At 36.6% G+C, this 19869-nt stretch overlaps 1 protein-coding gene across 1 annotated transcript in view; it reads right to left on the minus strand.

Annotated features, from left to right (window-relative positions):
- Positions 1-19552, minus strand: part of LOC117411849 (prickle-like protein 2) — a 74585-nt gene extending 55033 nt beyond the window's left edge. Inside the window, exons 1-2 of the mRNA XM_058988590.1 lie at positions 19394-19552; positions 17090-17175 (exon numbers count right to left, since the gene is read on the minus strand). Coding sequence (XP_058844573.1) covers positions 17090-17175; positions 19394-19435 — 128 coding nt within the window. The 5' untranslated portion in view covers positions 19436-19552. The remainder of the gene's footprint in view (positions 1-17089; positions 17176-19393) is intronic.
- Between the last annotated feature and the right edge of the window lie 317 nt (positions 19553-19869).

Consider the following 19869-nt stretch of genomic DNA (forward strand, 5'->3'; position numbering starts at 1 on the left):
AGAAAGCTTAGATTAAGGTTGTACTCTTACGTAAATTATCATCAATACATAGCAGTACTATACATTTCAATCAATAGGTGGCATATTGAGGGGTGAGATCTGTTTTGATTGCTGCAATATCAGCAGTGGGGGTAGACATTGTTTTTGTTCACAAGAAAAATTTTTCTAGTTATACTCAAGCTGTGGAATTTTGAAAACACAACCAGATCCTCCGAATTACTGTATACAACTCTGTGTCACGCTATAAGAAAATGCTTTTTTTCTCTTCTCCTAGAAGAACTACTCTTGATAGTCAACCAAAAATGTTTATAAAATGCCAACAACAATACAATAAAACAAACAAAAACTTACAAATCTCTCAGAGAGGAAACAACTTCAAGAATGTTGTTTATATCCTATCCTGCAGTTTCAGCCAAGCTCGGCTCTACTTTCACAAATATTTATTTTAAATATTAAACAGTTATGGATAGAACTTCTGAGCTGTTATTAGTCAAATGTAATTTTTACTAAAGATACATTACTTTGTTCGGTTGTCAGAGGACATTTTGAAGGCTACATTTTGCAAAGCTTTTTATCTCTATGCAGACAGGAGTCAATGTTTGCCTTATGGAAACATGCACTTGTACAGTAATGGTGGTTTGATGGACTATTTTATTGGAATCATAGTTTGCTTAACACTGGGAAAAACAGTGTAGGGAGATTTCTAGCCACCATAAACCATGACAATCAAAGACAAAGAAATTATATAAGCATAGTGTCAGAATGAAATGTAATCTCTTCAGAACTGCTCTGAACAAAGAAATCCAACACAAGATGCTAATTTCATCATATAATAAAGAAGCTCTCCAAGTTTTCTTTTATGCAGGCATTTACCAGGACACGCTGGTTGTATCACAATAGATTTGTTCACGGACCCATCAGCTTTACAGTCAGTCCTCTTCGATCATTAATCATAGCCAAGCATTCAATTGCTCCCAATGAATCAAACCATTTATCTCCTGCAGCTAATTCAATAAGACCACATTAGTGTTGCGGTACTGACGTTGAACTGTGCTGCCCCGAGCTTCTGTATGGTGACTTAAAACTTAAACACGTTGCTACAAAAGAAAAGTAACAGATGATGAAAATCATAAATCAAACGCATGCAAACAATACATGTACAGATTTTCACACTTGTCATTTTATACTAGCTTTATAAACTTGTTAGGTTTTTTTTTTTTTTTTACAAGCAATTCTAATGGAAATTTTTATTATCTTTTAAAAGCTTCGCTCCTCTCAGCTCAATTAATCCTTGTCTAAGTAGTGAAACACAGTTGTTACTTCCGACGTGGATAAAGCCATCTTTGCTGGGTAGAACATGTTTTCAGCATGATTAATGTAGAAACCACACATAAATGCATTTCTGTAAACCCAAATATGATTGCTTTTGAATAGTGGTATCTAGTTTAAAATGTGCAAGATAATAAAAGAATGTCACTGTATTACATACTGTAATTAGTTGTCTTACTGACAAATTAAAAGCAATTTATTTTCTAATAATGAAAGTAGAACTCTTTGAACCTTCCAGATGCGGCTTTATATGTTGAAAGTTTAAAATAAAAGCAGCTACATGGACCGTGTATAGTGCACATTTGGCAGCAATGGCGGAAAACAGAAATACAAAAATACAGAAAGAATGTTGAGGAAAATATTGTTCTGTATACAGAAGTTTGTGTGTATGTGTATTATTTTTATAAATATCCCTTTACTGTTCTGTTCTCAGGCTTGATGAACAGATACTGCACTTGGCATTTTGTGCTGTAAACAACTACAGTAATACGAACCTTTCAGCTCCTGTCTGGACTCTTAGAGATATGGATTATTATCACTTAATTCATTTTCAGCTGGCTCCCTTTTCATAGGAGTAAAGTGCAAGTCATTTGGTAAGTGCATAATATAGAATGAGTCTCTGAAGTGTAACATTAGCGAAAGGATTCACAGCTTCCTACACAAACACCCCAGACGTAATGCAAAATGCTTTTAATACTAAATATGTACAGTGATGTTTCTACTTGACGTGGTTTATGATTCTTCTAATGATTATATGTGGGTATGACAGCAGTTGCCGAAGAGGATTACTATTTCAGAGTTTCATCTTGAACTATAATTGGATGCATTAGACACAATGTCCATATGAGGGTGTTTATCTAGATTTGCCCAGAGACCATAATATAAACAAGACTTTTCTTTTTTAATGATATGTACATAATTTAGTCAGGTACAGTAAATTAAAAGCAATACCTCTGCTGGCCAAAAAATGGAGAATGCAAGTCAAATGAGAAAATCTCCCAGTCCGCAATCTATGCAAATGTCATTTGATGTGTCATTTGATCCACTCGACCAACACAAGCTGGGTAGGAGTTGTGTACATCTATTCAGCAACAATCTGCGTAAAGTAGATTAATAGTCAATGCTCATACACTGTAGTGGCTGCATTGACTAATGTGTGCATCAATGTCTTCTATGCAATGCATTAGTTAGAAGTGACAGTGGCCCAAATGACAAAAACCTTTAACAATGGAAAGACACACATATTTTCGCTGGACACACAAGAGTTATGTACTGTGGGCTATTTTTGGTCATTCGTCAGTGTTCTGGCCAGTCAATATGTGCCAGTACCAGCTTATACTCTATAAACTGGCTATAATGACATGCTCATTTTGACTAAATCTGTATCTCCACGCTTGTACATGCAAATCAACTTCAAAGATTATTTTCCATATCTTAAATATATGTCAGTGTTACTGCATTTGCAAATCAAAATAGATTGTTTGGGGCATTTCTCCAAATTCGCACATTTCTTAGATTATGTGGTTGCCAGATAACCATGGGCATGCATGTTTTAATTTAGGAGACAGACTTCAAAGAGCCAAGTTAAATAAAAAGCACAAGCTAGCTATATTACGCAAAGGAATGGGACACAACCTCAGAGGCTAAAGGGGATGGTTATATTTTGTAATGAACGCTATTACAGGGGAATGCCGATAAACAATCTCTCACTGTTTGAATCTGAGACTGGCAAGCTCCAACAGATTTAATGAAGAAGTGGCTGTGTTATGAATTTAGCAACTTTGAAACTTTGAAAAAAAAAAATAGAGAAAGAAAGGCAGTTAAAAAAATGGTTTCTGAATGGTTGCAAGAGAACATAAGATAGAGTTCAGCCGTGGTATTCTAGGAAAATAACCTGAAGAAGAAAAGGTACTGGATCAATATAAATTCTAGGAAAGGGGTCTATTCCAATTATACTGTAGATTTATCTTTTTTTTTTTATTTAGTAATTGCCAATTGATTTTACTCCGTTTTTCTCCCAATTTGAAATGTCCAATTGTATTTTAGGCTCAGCTCACTGCTACCACCCCTGTGCGGACTCGGGAGCGGCGAAGACAAACACACGCTGTCCTCCGAAGCGTGTGCCGTCAGCCGACCGCTTTTTCACTCTGCAGGCCCACCATGCAGCCAACCCAGAGCTACAGCGTCGGAGGACAACGCAGCTCTGGGCAGCTTCCAGGCAAGCCCGCAGGCGCCCCGGCCAGTCTACAGGGGTTGCTGGTGCGCGGTGAGCCGAGGACACCCTGGCCGACCTAATCCCCCCCCCCCCCCCGGGCGACGCTCGGCCAATTGTGCACCGCCCCCTGGGAGCTCCCGTCCACGGTCGGCAGTGGAATAGCCTGGACTTGAACCAGCGACCTCCAGGCTACAGGGCGCATCCTGCACTCCACGCAGAGCGCCTTTACCGGATGCGCCACTCGGGCCCAAAGAAATCTATTTTTGATTATTGTCCCTGATTCTTAATGAATGCATTTATAACAAAAAATAAATAAACTCCCAAAGATAATAACCAAACTTGCACCTTTTTGTCCTCTATTGAATTTGGCACACCTTGGTAAGTAGCTGCACTGGTGCCTCATGATTATTGTCCTGGGGATCAAAATCTAGCACTGACCACCTGTCCTGTTTGCAGCAGTCTGCAGCACGTCCCTTGTGAGCAGCACCAGTCTTTGTATTGAGCAAAAGAAGCAGAACAGGGACCCATATGCAATCTCATTTATCCAGGCCAGTAGATGCCACAGATTCGGGGCCTAATGTATAATAACAAAGAGGATCATCTTTGCATGATGGACAATTTCCAGGTTGCCTTGCACTCAGTGTGATACTTACAGCCATCCACGTGACTTTAAAAGATGAAAAATACAAATCCTTACAAAAAGTAAGCAGCTCTGCATATACAGTTCACTGTGCATACCAACCCATCTCCCAACAACAGCTAACTGACAGCAACACATAACAACACGATTTAAATATCCTTGGGTAACCAGGGTGCTTCTTAAATGTTAATCCAGCACAAATACCTAATCAACAGTATGTCACGTGAACCATTAAAACTATGTATCTGGTTATAGTATGTTATTCTCTACACTGATGGGAAGAGGATACATTTTTGATAAGGGAATATGTTGTAGTTTTTTTTTTGTAGTGAATTGGTAGTTATTTGAATACAATATTAATGAGACGTTTAATCAAGAGCACTATTTTTACATATGTGTTAATTTACCTTTTATTCCCCCCAATTGAGATAATCTGATTTAAAAAAAAAAAAGCTTTCACTTTAGATTTAAATCCATGGAGAAAACAACCCTAAAGAAGTTACATTACTAGGTCATCACCTAGACTAATAAATCCTCTAGGTTCTGTTGTTGCAGGTCTATATAACCCACCATAAACAATAATGGAAACTGAAACAAGATTTAACTCATTTACTGCCATGGGCATTTCATATGAAATAACATGCTTTTTTGGCACAATTTGGAAAAAGTGGTTAAACGTTGGCTCAACAACAGTAAAAAACAAAAAAACAAAAGTAAGATTTCAGATTAAGCATGCTGAAAACTGTGTTTTCACTAAAGTCAACTAGTAAACCTTCAGACAAGACCCTCGGACAACAGTAACAGGGTTGAAGCTACACTCTACACTGCAAAACCAATGGTATCAAAAATCCTTTCAATATCCATTGCTTTATGCACGACCAGAGAGAAAACCTTAATCTAATAGCTCTTGAAGTGTATCTGTGACAGTACAAGGAAAGCAACTATGTAAAAAAAATATATTTTTTTTTTACAAAAAGCAGACTGCTTGCTTCTAATGTGGGTTACCCATGATGAAGCTTTATCAAGGAAACATGCAAGCTTGAATAGATTGGATAAGCTGGGACTCAGCAGTGGTCACCTCCTAGTGGCAATAGTCTGACCTTTTGTCTATTGGCTAAATGTCATTTATTTATGGATGTTACAAAAGACAGCGCTAGATAATAGCTTATTGCTTACTTGGATTTTCCACTAGCGCCGCTGCTTGCTCCTTGGGAAGATTTGACAGCCGATAAAAAGAAAGCGTGGCAAGAAAAAACGAGCTTTGGATTATGAAAAGGGATTTTAGTGTAAACCCCTAAACGCTGAAAACATGAACCCTTGCAGATTGCTGCAACACATTGTCTGCTGATTCAATGAAACAGTTACCCTGCTGTTATGGGGTCACGATGTTAGTAATCTTACAAGAGGCTCCATCTTTTCAGAAATTAGCAAACCGTTCTCCTTTATGAGAAAAATTTCAGACATTACAGGAACAAGACTGGTAAAGGGAATCAGTACCCTTAACTTAAGCAGTGCTGAAATCAGCAGTTTAAAAACTCATTCCTGCAAAGATGAAAAATGTTTTGATTGACATTACTATATAAGGCTTCAATAACCAAGAAATTGAATACAGTTATCAGCAATAAAATCGCAACATGAAACTCAAGTAACACAGGTGATTCTGTAGTGTTAGATTCGTATATGTCCATAGGGAAAGCTGTAATGGAACAACCTTGAAATCTTAGGAACAAAGGGATGTTTCGTTTAGTTTTATGGTAAACTCTTACAAATTGGACAAATTGAAAAATCAAGAATACACGTCTTATAAATCTAAACAAAGTAACAATCCAGTCATTTTCTACACACACACACACTATATATATATATATATATATATATATATATAGGTTTTTGTTATGTCCTTCTATAATATCACTGGGATGGGCAATAAAGGTATCAACCTCCCTTTAAAATGTGCTAAAGTTTTATTGAAATTAGATTTGTATTTAGTGCCTGGTGCCACCTGGAGGCTAAATATTGTAATTGTGATAATATTTGAATTGCAACTGTTTGTTGCACACAGTACAAGACAAATAATCACAGGAGAATACAAAACGAAAATGCTAGAAAGGAGTAAAAGAGAAAAGGATCATGAACAAGCACAAACTAAGTAAAAACTGTTGTACCTGGTCCATTTAACTGCAGTTAAAGCGATGAAGCCCTTCCAGTTCCATGGTGTAGTTTGCTGAGTCTGTCAATGGTGACGTAATTAAACCAGTTATGTTTATTGTATGAAGATTAAAGCCCCAGCTGGACATCTGATCACCTGCACAATGCAGACTACGTGATGCATTGCTACGACCTTGAAATGTACAGTTAACCCTATCGCAAGAAATTCCCTTTGTTTCTTTCCAATAAATTATCATTCAGTTGATCATTTTTTAACAAGCTGTGAAAATGTCTGAGGTTCACACGTTTGCAATAGATACCATTCTAGTTCATTAATGCGGTCTATTTGAAAATGTTTATGAACAAAAGAAGCCCCATCAGCTACACAGTCTTGCAGATGTACTCTACAAGCATTACTCGCCCCACCTCACCAACCAACCAACCAACCATGTAGATACCGCCCTCTGCTGTTTGCTCAAACTGAACTGCAGCCTTGACAGCTAAAGGGAAAAGAGCTAAAACAGTAAACACATTGCAATGCCGGTACCATTACCATAAATAAAAACCGATCTACTGAGAGAGCTGAGAGCATCTGGAGATATTAGGTTTGGGAAAGAGAAACTGAATTCTCATTTATTTAAGTCTTTTGTGATTATCCAGTTTTATGTTTGCTAAAAACACACATTTTATTATTATTATTATTATTATTATTATTATTATGATGTGTTCTGTTAAAAGGAAGATAAAAGAAAGTCTGAATGTTATAGGATTAGATGGAAACAGTATTTAATGCATTCACATGTTCAATTTGGTACCAAATCCAAGCCTTGTCCACAAAGATTCTTTTAATTTCTTCTTTTAAATGTAGCATTGCAAATCAACATTTTCTTGATTGCTGTTGTAATTGTGCGATCGTTGACCTGTTTTATAGACAATCTTACTTGTAACATGTGCATTAAACCAACCTTTAAACGCTTTGGACATAGGAATGTTAAGTCTTATCAGGTGGCCTCCGTATGGAACGTTGCAGTTTATCGATGTTGTCATCAAGGCAGACTAAATTAACCCATAATTGGCGATGTAGCCACAGTATATTTGTTTGACTAATGAGAATGTAATCTCGAAGTGGAACAATAACTGCAAATCAACATTGGATGTATAAGCAACACAATGAAATTAAGAAAGTGAATCCTTTCCCGGTCATGAAAAGATGAACAGAGTCATAAATGCCCTGGAGCTGTAGAACACAAGTAGATCAAGTGACCTTGTAAGAACTTTAATGTTCATTTGTATGTTCTACTGCACAACTGCAGTCTCAATAGAAAATGACCAAGAATACTTGAACTACAAAAGTATGCATATATGATTACGCTCTTTAGAATTCTTCATCTCCTCCAAAAGCCATGTTCATTCTGTTCAAATATGACAAAATCCTTTCATAAAGTGTATTCTCTTTGCATGTTTCCCCAACCAGATTCTGGAAAAATAGATGCTGCACATGCTGGGAAATTGCTGGTTCTTCCATACCTAAACATTTTTAATTTAAGAAAATATTTTGTAATTCTTGTTCAAGGAGTTTTCTACAAGACGAAAAAGTGTTAATTGATGACCTAACATCATTCATGAGCCAAGGTGTTTTTTTTTTGCTACTGAACAAATTCATGCAAAATACATGAACAGATAAAAGCCTTCTTCTCAAAGCATTATTCATGTAAAAATCTAAGAGACAAAGAGACAACTCCAAGGGAATTGTGCTGTCAAATTCATTTAAATACTCATTTTAATCAAAAGGCAGGATATGAAGTGGCTGAGTTATTATGTAAGGATTACTTTCTAACCCAAACTTAACAGCTTTATTTAAAGGCATCGTTTGTAGTTGAATATTATTGGTATTTAACATAGGGGCAGTATCAAGACTGTTAATATATTGTATTCCAACAGTATATTTAGTATTCCAACAGGCTTTTCCCATAGCTGAGCACATTTAAAGGGTAATTTTTTTAACGTTTTTAACAATAATATCAGTATTTCTTTTGAGATTTCCACACACTGACAGCAATGTCAAAGTCTTTGAGGAATGTACCACAAAGAGGAAATCGTCTTTACTTTTAATTAGCGCTTTCCTATTAACATCTCACGCTGCATGAAAAGTCCACCACCACTTTTTAAAATAAATAAAAGAAATGCAAACTACTAAAATATGTTTTTACCTTTCAGATTAACAGCACAACTAGCATACATCAATTTGTTGAAATGCTGGTAGTTGCTGTAATTCTTAATGAATGCAATTTGTAATGTTTTGGCAGAAATAGAAGTGGAATTTATCAATTGAGTAAAAAATCAAAACATAGCCCTCAGTAGCTCTAACATTTGAATGTATAATGTGAGAAACTGATGCCAATCAGCTCAGGGATAAAGACAAGGTCTTGTGGGTTTTTGGTAGCTGTGACAATCCAATAGCATCTTATGCTTCTCAATACAGGCATTCACAAAAGCGCTTTCTGTTCTTGTTCTTGTGTATTTGACTCTCCCTAGGATTTCAGACCCTGCTTATAATCTTCAAATTCCGACATGGTAGCAGGCGGTGAAACCAGCGCGTTCTGCTAGACTGTATTTAACAGCTCGTGGTCACATGTCTCCTCTTGTGTAAGCAGGAGAAAGGTTGAACAGTGGGATCCATCCTTGCTATCTTAAGTAAGTGCCCTTCATCCTGTCTGTTCAAAATGAGAAACGGCAATAACACAGCCTCAATCTGACAAGCTTCGCCTCACATTTACTATAGATAATGCCAGAATGTTTTGTTTTTTAAGTGGATATCTGTCATTTATGCTGTTTTTTTTGACAACAGAACACATAAATCAGAATACCACAACACAAACTGTTCTCGTTTAAACTACCTGAAGAAGAAAATGCTGCAGGTAGTTTAAAATCTCTTTTTTCTTTTGTTTTTAGAAGCTTCAGTGGGTTCTTGACAGAATGGAATGCGGCACTGCATGTCACTTCTAAAATAGAATGGAAAACTTCATACATTGCATTATATACAGCTTACTCACAAGGCCTACATTGGAATTGAAAACAAATTAACAACATTGCTATATGTAGGCTATTATTCTGTACCTTTTACTGCATTTAACTTCAACCCAAGGACTGCAATTATCTTTCCTATAAATTGAATGGCATTGCATTGAGGTACAGAAATCAACCTATTGCCATAGCAACAAGGAGGTGGCACCTGTGTTTATATATAACCTTTTTTTTTCTTTGCAGGAATGTCTGTTTTTATCAGGGAAAGCATCAAGAAACAGTACATGTTGGGGTTTTCAAGTCCCCAAAGTAAAATGCTGTGACATGGGATTTTTTTCTAAGTAAACTGCAATTAAGGTTACTATAATCCCACTGCCAACATTTTTTCACAATGAACTTCATCTACTGTCGCCTGAAAGACAATAAATATTTCAGCGGTACTACAAGTGCAATGTAGCTATCGGATTCACTTCAAACTTCGGTACTTTACGGGTAATTACACTTTATAATATTCACCAACTGAACTGATCATGTAATTAGTAGGATAAGTGGGGACACATACATACATACATACTTACATACATACATTAAATAATGTTAGTCTTAGAATTGCTTGTTCTTACCATGCTGTATTTGTATATTTTAGTAGAAAACTAAAACCCTGATATAACTTTTTCATTGAAATGTAATGTCAAGTGTAATGGCATTCAACAACATAAACATGCACTCAGTGATATGCAAAGTTTTATTGAATACATTGCAAGATGTGGCTTGTTTATGTTTTGTCAACAGGCACATTGAAATGACACAAGGGGACACACATTTTGTGAAATAACACTAACAAGGCTTGTTAAAACAAACTGCTGCTGTTAACAAATCAAGGACGGTTATTTCTCAGCATTACTGGTACCAGTACAATTAAAATGAAATATGTACCACTACCAGCGCGTAAGCACATTTTAAGTATACTTTTCTAATGATACAGTAAGGGTTCAAGTGGTTTTATCCAACCAAGCCATATGGGGTAACTACAAAGAAAACTCCATGCTCTAAATTGATATATGGATATTGTATTTAAAAAAAAAAAAAAAAATCTGAGAATAATACCAAATACCATGGAACATTGACAATATTGGCTAAAACCATTTTCTATATATGATGCTGTAAGAATGATTTAGCTTTTAAGCTTTAATTAACTCAGAGTAAAGCAATTGGAAAAAAATCTGAGTGAATTAACATTTTGAACCCCACTGAAAAAGCATAACCAGCATTAAATAACTTAAGTAGAAAGGCTTTGAAAGAATGTGTAAGTTTTGGATAATTTGTTAATGGATGGCAATATTATACTTCTGTATTTCCATGATGTTTGCCAGAAAAAAACACGTGAAATTAAGCAGGCTTAATTCCACTACTTTTCCGAATTAGTAGCTGAAGCATTTAATGACTTGATTGTTAACGACTCTTCATTGTCTTCAATTTCTTATACTTTAAATCTGTACTTTCAACACCACTTATAACAACCAGTTTAAAATTGTGAACCGGTTGACTGATGTAGCGAAACCGAGGTCACACCTGTGAATCTGATGGCATAATATCCCATCTTTAGGAGCTTGCAGTCTCTCACTGCTTTCCAATTTAGCTTCTCAACACTGTTCCAAAGCTTTGAAAGGACCCAAAATGCAACCAGGTTGGTCTTATCAAACAACACTTGATGATTATTATCATCATCATCATTCAGGGTCGTGCTCAAATCGAAGAATCACAAACCTTTTGAAAGGAACAGCAGATCCATGCACAGATACAGATTATGGTTTTAAAGTCACAATCTGCTAACCTAGCATATTCAAATTGCTAGGTAGAAGGAGCAGAAGTGGGAAACTGAGTTCTGATAGCGATCTGTGTTTTTCATTGCAGTAACATATATGCAGTTGCCTCTTCCTTTGTGCATAAACAGGCAATGGTTGCTTAACCTGCTTTACTCTAGTTTAAAACTACTGGTGTGTTTTAATAATAAAAAACAAATGATATGACAAATGAGACCAATGTGGCACATGAAAGCCAAAAGCACACATATTGTGCAGCATTCAGGCAGATCCTCTACAGTGCTTTACTGTTAAATACAGGGTGTGCATGCGGGCTGCAGGTAGCTTGCAATTCAAGTATATGCTTGCGTGAAGGAGTTCCGATATGGCCACACAGCTCTGGAATATGATTGGCAGTACAGCTCATTTGTCACTGTAGTTCTAGGTATCATCTATGGTTTATCCTGGTGTAAATTCTATTCAGGAGATCGGAACCAGTTGGACTCCATTTAGTCAATATGTCACTGCTAACCAGTCCAGTAGCAGGGTGATTCTGAACTGGGCCAGTTTTGGTTTTCTAACCCCTGATTTGTCTATGCAGCAACATTCATCTACTGAAGAAATAGTGTTCTGTAAAGATGCTAACCTTTGATGGTAGATCATTTAATTACTAGCAAAAAAAAAAATGGAATCACACAATTGCATGAATTCTAAGCTTACCTCGAGGTATCTCTCTCTGGTATCATACTAGTGCTGAATGCGCCTGAAAATAAAATTGCAGTATCCGATTATCCAGGTTCTCAGATTATAAAGATCTTACTGTCAAGACAACTATAACATGTTACTGAATAGTCTACTTACGGTTTATCTTTCACCGATCAGGTTTCTTTTGGAATGTGTTACCCAATAACCAGGTGATCACGAGTCTTAAGCCCTTTCAAAAGGTTGCTTTTGTGCCCTCTGAAACCCAGCAGTGTATTGTGTTTATGCTATTAATTGGTGTGAATGTGAATTTGATTTAGTGGTTTGTCAACTTCTTCCATTTGGGGGGTCTGCTGAAGTTGCCCAAAAACAACAAGGGGGTGCATCATCTCAATACCAAATCCCTTAAAGTTTCAAAAAAGGGAATGGGGAATTAACAATTATTTTTAGGCTCAGCTCACCGCTACCACCCCAGCGCTGACTCGGGAGTAGCGAAGACGAACACACACTGTCCTCTGAAGCATGTGCCGTCAGCCGACCACTTTTTTTCCCAGCCACCTCAGAGCTACAGCGTCGGAGGACAACGCAGCTCTGGGCAGCTTACAGGCAAGCCCGCAGGCACCCAGGGGTCGCTGGTGCGCAGTGAGCCGAGGACACCCTGGCCGACCTAAACCGCCCCCCCCCCCCCCCCCCCCCAGGGCGGCGCTCGGCCAATTGTGCGCCGCCCCTGGGAGCTCCCGTCCACGGTAGGCAATAGAATAGCCTGGACTCGAACTGGCGACCCCCAGGCTACAGGGCGCGTCCTGCACTCCACTCGGAGTGCCTTTACCAGATGCGCCACTCGGGAGCCCCAAGTGCTGCTCATATTGTATAAGAATTAAAATGATTGATTTCAGATAAATGGCAGACACAACGATTGTCATCTGTAACAGTGTAGCAAAATTGATAGTCCAGTATACAGTAGATACAATTAGAGTGGTTCTGTAACTTGCGTACAGTCCCCCCACCCTCCCCCAAGACACGCATGAACAGAGTTTCTGTTAGCAATTGGTTATTTATCATATTTATACTTGACATTGAAAGGCAACATGGTCATTTTTCATTAAAAAAAAAACAAAAAAAAAACATTATTGGCTAATGGTATATTTGGGTTTGTGATTGGCCATGCAGCTTATTTTTCACACCCAGAATCAATGTTGTTTAAGAAACATTTATATAAAATTCAAGAACATCCTACACCTCTGCAGCGATTAATCCTCCAGATGAAAAGTACTTAAATAAAGCATTCTTAAACCTATTGAATCAAAAATAAACTATGCATTTAACATTTTTGAAAACATTGGATCTGATTGCTAACAGATTTGCATTTTGAATTCGAAATGACAACCACCTCAACAGTCTGACGATATACAGGTTTTTAATTAGAGCAGACACGCTCTTCAGAACACAGTGAATAACACATTCCCATTTCAATTTCTTTGAGACCAAAACACTGGTATTCCTGATTCACCTTTTCAAGAGGGACTCTATGCTTCACCAGACAGTGTGAATGCTCTCGCCATCTGTGTAAACGTGACCACAATCAGTAAAGCTGTCTTCAATACAAAAAGAAAAAACAAGTGAAGAAAAAGTATTCCGTCTCTTGTCAGACGTGTAGAGTGCAAAATAAACTCTCTCAAGTATGTAACCAAGTTCCATTCACAGACACTTAGAATACCAAAAAAAAAGTCAACTGTGCCTTTTGGGTCTTCAACAAAATAGAATCCCGAGCTTGATATTAGACAAAAACATGCAAATTGGCATTCATCGAACTTAATAAGGTGGCCCCAGATAGGCAACAATTTGTGACATCTATTATCTTTCCCTAAAAGCACAGAGTTAAAAAAAAAAATGAAATTAAGTCATTAGATAAAGTAGTTGGATTCACTGAAAAGCAATGTATGGTGCAGATGTTACCAATTTTCCATGTCAAAAGGGAGAGAATGGCAGTGAAAGCAATTTGCTCCTTTATCATGAGACCCATTTATCACCTTGCAGGTCTGCATATCCATGCTAATTGTGTGAGGGAAAGCTGTAAATTCATTCCTCTTTTGTCTGGTCTTGGCCACCATGTTTTTCTTCAGTTTCTTCTGCAACACATTATGCGAAAAGGCACTTTTTAAAAGGCTATTCACATGCCAAAGTACCAGTGACAGCTTTATTTCATCCTCCTGCTTGTTAACATGCTGAATGGTAACCGGTTCAGTGTGATGCAGATCTGATAAGGTTACAGCAAGGACAGGGGCTCCTGAGAGTTTGAAATGTCTCTGTATTGGGTTTCTGCTTCCCACTCAATCCATACAGTTTTTGTGTTGCTAAGCACAGAAAGCGCTTTGTCTACATACACACCCTTCAAAATAACACCGCATCACAGACTTAAGTCGGCAGCAGAAGCAGTCCTGTGAATGTAACTTTTGAGAAGTCTAGTCTCACCATTACCTTTTGTATCTTGTGGAATATTCCAAGGCATGCAAAAATGTTCTCTTTAAAAAAATAAAATAAAACAAAAATAAAAACTGCCCAAGCGCACATACTTTGGTAGAGGTTTATTCTCAAGATACTTTTCAAAGAAGCACACCAGAACAGATCCTTTAGAAAACTGTAACTGGGTCATAAGATATGGCATATCCAATAGCAAGCTCTCATATAACAGATGTTAATAGTGCTTGTAATGAGGCTCATTACTACAAAAGAAATCAATCAGGCTAAAGGCAAACATAAATATTTCAGGAAAAAGGTTTGCAGTAACTTAGCAAAACTCATTAAGTGTGTTTTCATGTGTTGTTTTTTCACTGCTTCGTGAGCAACTAGTTTTCCAGAGGCAACACAGGTCAAGTAAATATCATATATTTAAAAAGATCCCATGGAAACATGTTTTGTTATCCATATATAAGTGTAACATTGTTAAATATGTATTGCTGCTCCTCCAGGCAAGATAACAGTATAGCAATATGCATTGACCCTAAAGTAATATAAAACAACAAATTATATTTGAGTCATATTTTATACATTAACTTTGACATGGTAACACAGCAGTACACAAATGAAATATAGAGGAGTCATGCATTTCTTGCTTTATTTAAATACATTAAATTCTTCTTCCTGGGCTGAATATAAAAAAGGCTTACTAATTATTTCCATTTTAAAACAGCACAGATGTGGCGGTTTTAATAATAATATGCAGTTGTAAATAAAACATTGTACTAAAAGGAGGTTTCATCTTCTGTATATAGAAAACAAAGCAATTCCCGACATGCAATATTTGCAAGAAGGGACACATGTTCTGAGTGGATGAACAGGACAGTATATAAATGTATTTAAATCCCCAAACTACACAATCCAAAGCTTTAGCATCAAATCTATTGCTAAAATCTAAATTGCCTTTACACATACTGATAAAATGTATCATTACATGTCTGATATCCCTACAGATTATGGTTTATCCCTGTTGAATATTCTCAGCTTTCTGTTGATCTTGCCATATGCAAACATTTTTTCTAAACCTAAAACAGTGACTAAATATAGATATCCCCCTCTGTAAAAATATGTACATCACTGAACAAAAATCACATTGTGCATTTATGTTCTTTCAATGGCAGAAGTGTCGTCGCCTTCTTTGGAATAGAAGGTTTTATAACAAAGAGTCTTTATGGTGAAGTGTACCATTAAGTGCTCACAGAAAAAGTCCTCCACAGATTTCCCTACAAGTACAACCTAGAACAGCACAACATGCAGCAGTAATCCAGGCAGCAAATTAGAATATGAAGTCACCTTTAGAACAGAAGGAAAATAGCCTTTTACAGTTGGTCTACAGGAAAACAAAACATGGAACGAGGTATTAAGACCGTATTCAGCCATGGCACTGCCATTCCAGGAAAAAATAGAAGAAGGAAAAAATATGCAGACATTATCACTAATATATCTCTTACACTGGCCTTCAAGATTAAGTCTTTCACTGTCTTTTTGTATTTGCCAAGTTTCCTAAACTATACTATATCGTCTGCTATAAATGGCTGGAAAAGGGCCACGGTTAATAGTTTTGCCACAAAGACGCGCAATTAAGGAAACATTCCTGCGTTACCAATTACACTGTAATGGATGACAGCAACTGCAGGTTTACAAACCTTCACATCTAATTCCCTCCAGCATGTTGTAAATTCTGTCTTTCAGTCCATTTACTTCCTTTATCACAGAGTTAAACTGTTGGTATGTAGAGGGAAAGTTTCAGCCTATTAAGGGACTAATTGACTTATCTGAGAGCACTGATCATGAGATGCAACTTACAAGAACTGCTCTCTGAACCTTTTCACAAACCATATCTTTCCATTGCTCACTAGATTCACAAATTGTGGTTTAACAACAGGGTTAGTCAATCGGAAAAAAAACATAAAATACACTGTTTAAAGTCATGTCTAACAATCTGGCAATGCTATTTAGCTTTGGCATTCAAAAAGAAGTAACTGCAAACATCTTCTAAGTATTTATCATTGGGACCCACACTGCATTCTTGCCAAGTCATCGCAGCAACTGTTTAAATTATTTTGTTGATCTGCAAAAGGATAGCTGGAAATGCTGTCACCAAAATGTTTTTTGAATGCATCTGCACAGCTAGCAGCTGTTCACTGAACTATGTGACGCAAAGATACTGAAACAGAATCACAGTCACATAACAAATGTTGAAAAAGTATTTAATAAACAGCTGAATTGTTATGTTTTAAACAGTTCAGTATGCTAAAACTAGGAGTTATTGCTACTGTCTCTGTATTTGAAGAACAAAATCAGCACATGACTAATATAACACTATCTGCAGCCAAATCCAATACTTTCTTTATTTTTCAATCTATACAGTAATTAGAATGGTGAGGGATTCAATATGCCAATTATTACATTAATAAAAACTATCCATTTTATAACAAATTCACTTAATTACCATCTTTAAAAATAAATATATACCAACTACCATAATGATTTTCAAAGTGTCTCTTAAATGTAGCCAATTAAACATTTGTTTTGTATTTCAACTGACTAACAATTTCCCTGCATGCTGCACTGAAGTTTATTTATTTTCTCTAGTTGTAAACATAAATACAATGGAAAATATTTACAAAACGAACCACCAGTGCACCACGATCACCATCAGAAAAAGATATAAAGAAAGAGTCAATTACTGACATGAATACAATTACATACCTCCATTTATGCAACGCAAAGCCAGGACACTGATCTCCACACACATTACAAAGCTGTCCTCTTTCTGGATCATCAAGAGCAGTCAACTGCAAATGGTTGAAAAAAAAAGATTTTAAAAAACACTTCTGGATACAGACAGCAATGTAACAATGTTCTTTACAAATACCCTTAGGGGTACAGATAAACTGCAAATGTATCCAGCAATACAAGGCTGAACCTTATAGAGCTTCCCGAGCTACACATGGTAGAGATTATCCCCATCTCTTTTTTGTGTAATAAATTCAAATGTTTAAGGAGGTTCCGGAAATGCACAGCGTCAAAGAACCATTTCTTATGCTCCAAGGCTGAGCAAATGTACTTCTACATTCAATAACTCTACGGTGGGACCATGCTAGTCACAATTAACAGCACATGACAATACAGTATAGAAATAAATATTTCCCAAACAAAAGGAAAAGGACATATCAGTGTACTTACTATATATGGAGATTCTTTGACAGTTTTAAAGCTAAAAATAAAAACTACAGTGTAAAACAAATCTGATAATATGAAACACCTTTTGTGTCCAGCCTATAATAACTATGATTATTTAGTTCTAAACAATAAAATTAAACAAGTCGTGTTTTCAAAAGTTGTTGAAAGTTAACGATATGGTGCTTTTTTTTTTTTTTTGACAGGATGTATTCACTTTCATGTGTGACAATTGAAAAGTGACAGTAAAACATTCAAGTGATGTTTTTAGCCTACTGGTACAGTATGTCAGTGTATATTAAGTTTAATTACAGAGGCTCTGACTACTGTTGACATAAGCAGCCAGTGATCAATCTAGACTACTGTACTGCGGGTGCACCTCGTTAGCCAGGCCATAAAAGCCATCTCAGCACTGGCTTGGACCAAAGGATTAGAATACGGTTTCCTACAAATACTTATTAGTAAAGGGTTAGAAACCTGACTTAGTGATCCACTCATGGAACCATCTAAAATATTTCTGATACAGATGATGCAGTATGACCAATGAAATATACTACAGTTGAATTCTAGTGGTTATTCTGTTCAGGTGGCCTTTCCTAAAGTTTGCATTTAGGCCATCGCACACAGTTTAAGAGGAAAGGCAATTAGTGTATTAAGTACATTACTTATTAAAGAACTAGATATTTTTGTGGCTACTTTGTATTCCCCTGGCTTGGAAAAACCAAACAAAAAAGGCATATGAATCAAAGTCTCCAAAGAAGTTGAATATAGAGCAAGTATGATGCATTGAGACACATATTTGTACTACTGAAAGGCATGTATTTTTTTAATTGGAAAAATACCTGGTCATGATGACTGCTAATTTAATCTTCACTGCACTTTGTTCTAAAAATCTATGAATTTGATGTCTGACTGGACCCACCATGATTTCAAGTTTCCATGAGAACCAATTTAAAACTTGTAGATACCCACTGATCCAAATCGAGTCACAGCCTGTTTTAGAAACCCACTAGACTGTAGCTGGAGAGCGATTTTCATTTTAAACCAAATCTAAGATATACCTATTACCTTCTGTATGCTTGTCGCAATTACTAAAAGTTACAGTGTTGTCCTGAAAGGTGAAAAGCTGACAAATATACAAGAATGCATACGTATTTATCTTATAAAAATCTATTTTCATTAACAGCTCTCAAATATTAAACACAATACTTTCAGCTTTATGAAAAATTAAGTTTTAAAATTAAGTGAGACAATACTTTTAAATAGTAGTGTTTCTTGAGGTTTGCCAGTCATGAGAAATAAGATTAATGTATGTAACCTTGCACAAAGACCATTCAATTCTCAGTAAAAAGAAATGCACTGTACTTTACTGTAGTGTACAGTAGGGGTATGAACAAACTACCTTTTCTTGGGCAGGTGTTTGTTCAAAAATGTTGATAGTATGTGCCAGTGGCTACATTTGTCTTTCTCTCTTTTTTTGTATCCAACAAGAAACAGTGTTGCAAAATGCAAGTATTGTTTTTATTTCTTAAAAAATTTGACATGGATGAAAACTGTAACGATTAAACTTGCTGGTGCAAGCTAAAAAAAATCCACTTAAAATGCGCTTGCAGCTGTAATAATAATACGACTTTATCATCAGTAAATACAAAACGCATTCACAAGTTTAGTACTGGACACACATCACCCTTTCTTGGCCAATAAAGCTGCGAAGCATGGATGTAGATACACCGCACAAACCCCGAGGGTCCCAGAACGCTAGAACAATGCCACCTTCACCTTTGCCTAAGCTACAGATAAAATAGCAAAACACACCCAGCTTGCATTACTTACCGATCTGCTGGAATGTCTCTTTTTGGAACTGCGAGTGAACATGACAAGTTAATTTCCCAGGTTTCTGATTTGTAAACGAATACTAACTCCTCTTGCGCATTGGTAGATGAATCCTCGATGTGACGCTCAAGTTCCCGCAAGCAAACACTATCCAATGTCATTAATGAATAAAGAAGACAGCCAATTTCCGGAAATCGCAACTCCACCCAAGACAAATTCAGCCAATGACATCGGTCACTGGCTCTAAAGTCGAGGAGTTTTTGTTGATTTTTAATACAAATTTGACATACCCGCATATAAAAATAATCAAAGCACCTAAGGTTTAGCTATATGAAATGAAATACATAGATTCTATGTTATATATTTCATTTTTTACATGTACAGATAGTGCTAGTAACATGTTTCCACAAAGTACTTTTTGCTAATGAATGATATGTTAAGCAAAGGTAAATAAGTAACTTTTGACCAACAAGAGA

The sequence above is a fragment of the Acipenser ruthenus genome, chromosome 16 (genome assembly GCF_902713425.1).
Source record: "Acipenser ruthenus chromosome 16, fAciRut3.2 maternal haplotype, whole genome shotgun sequence".
Lineage (NCBI taxonomy): Eukaryota > Metazoa > Chordata > Actinopteri > Acipenseriformes > Acipenseridae > Acipenser > Acipenser ruthenus.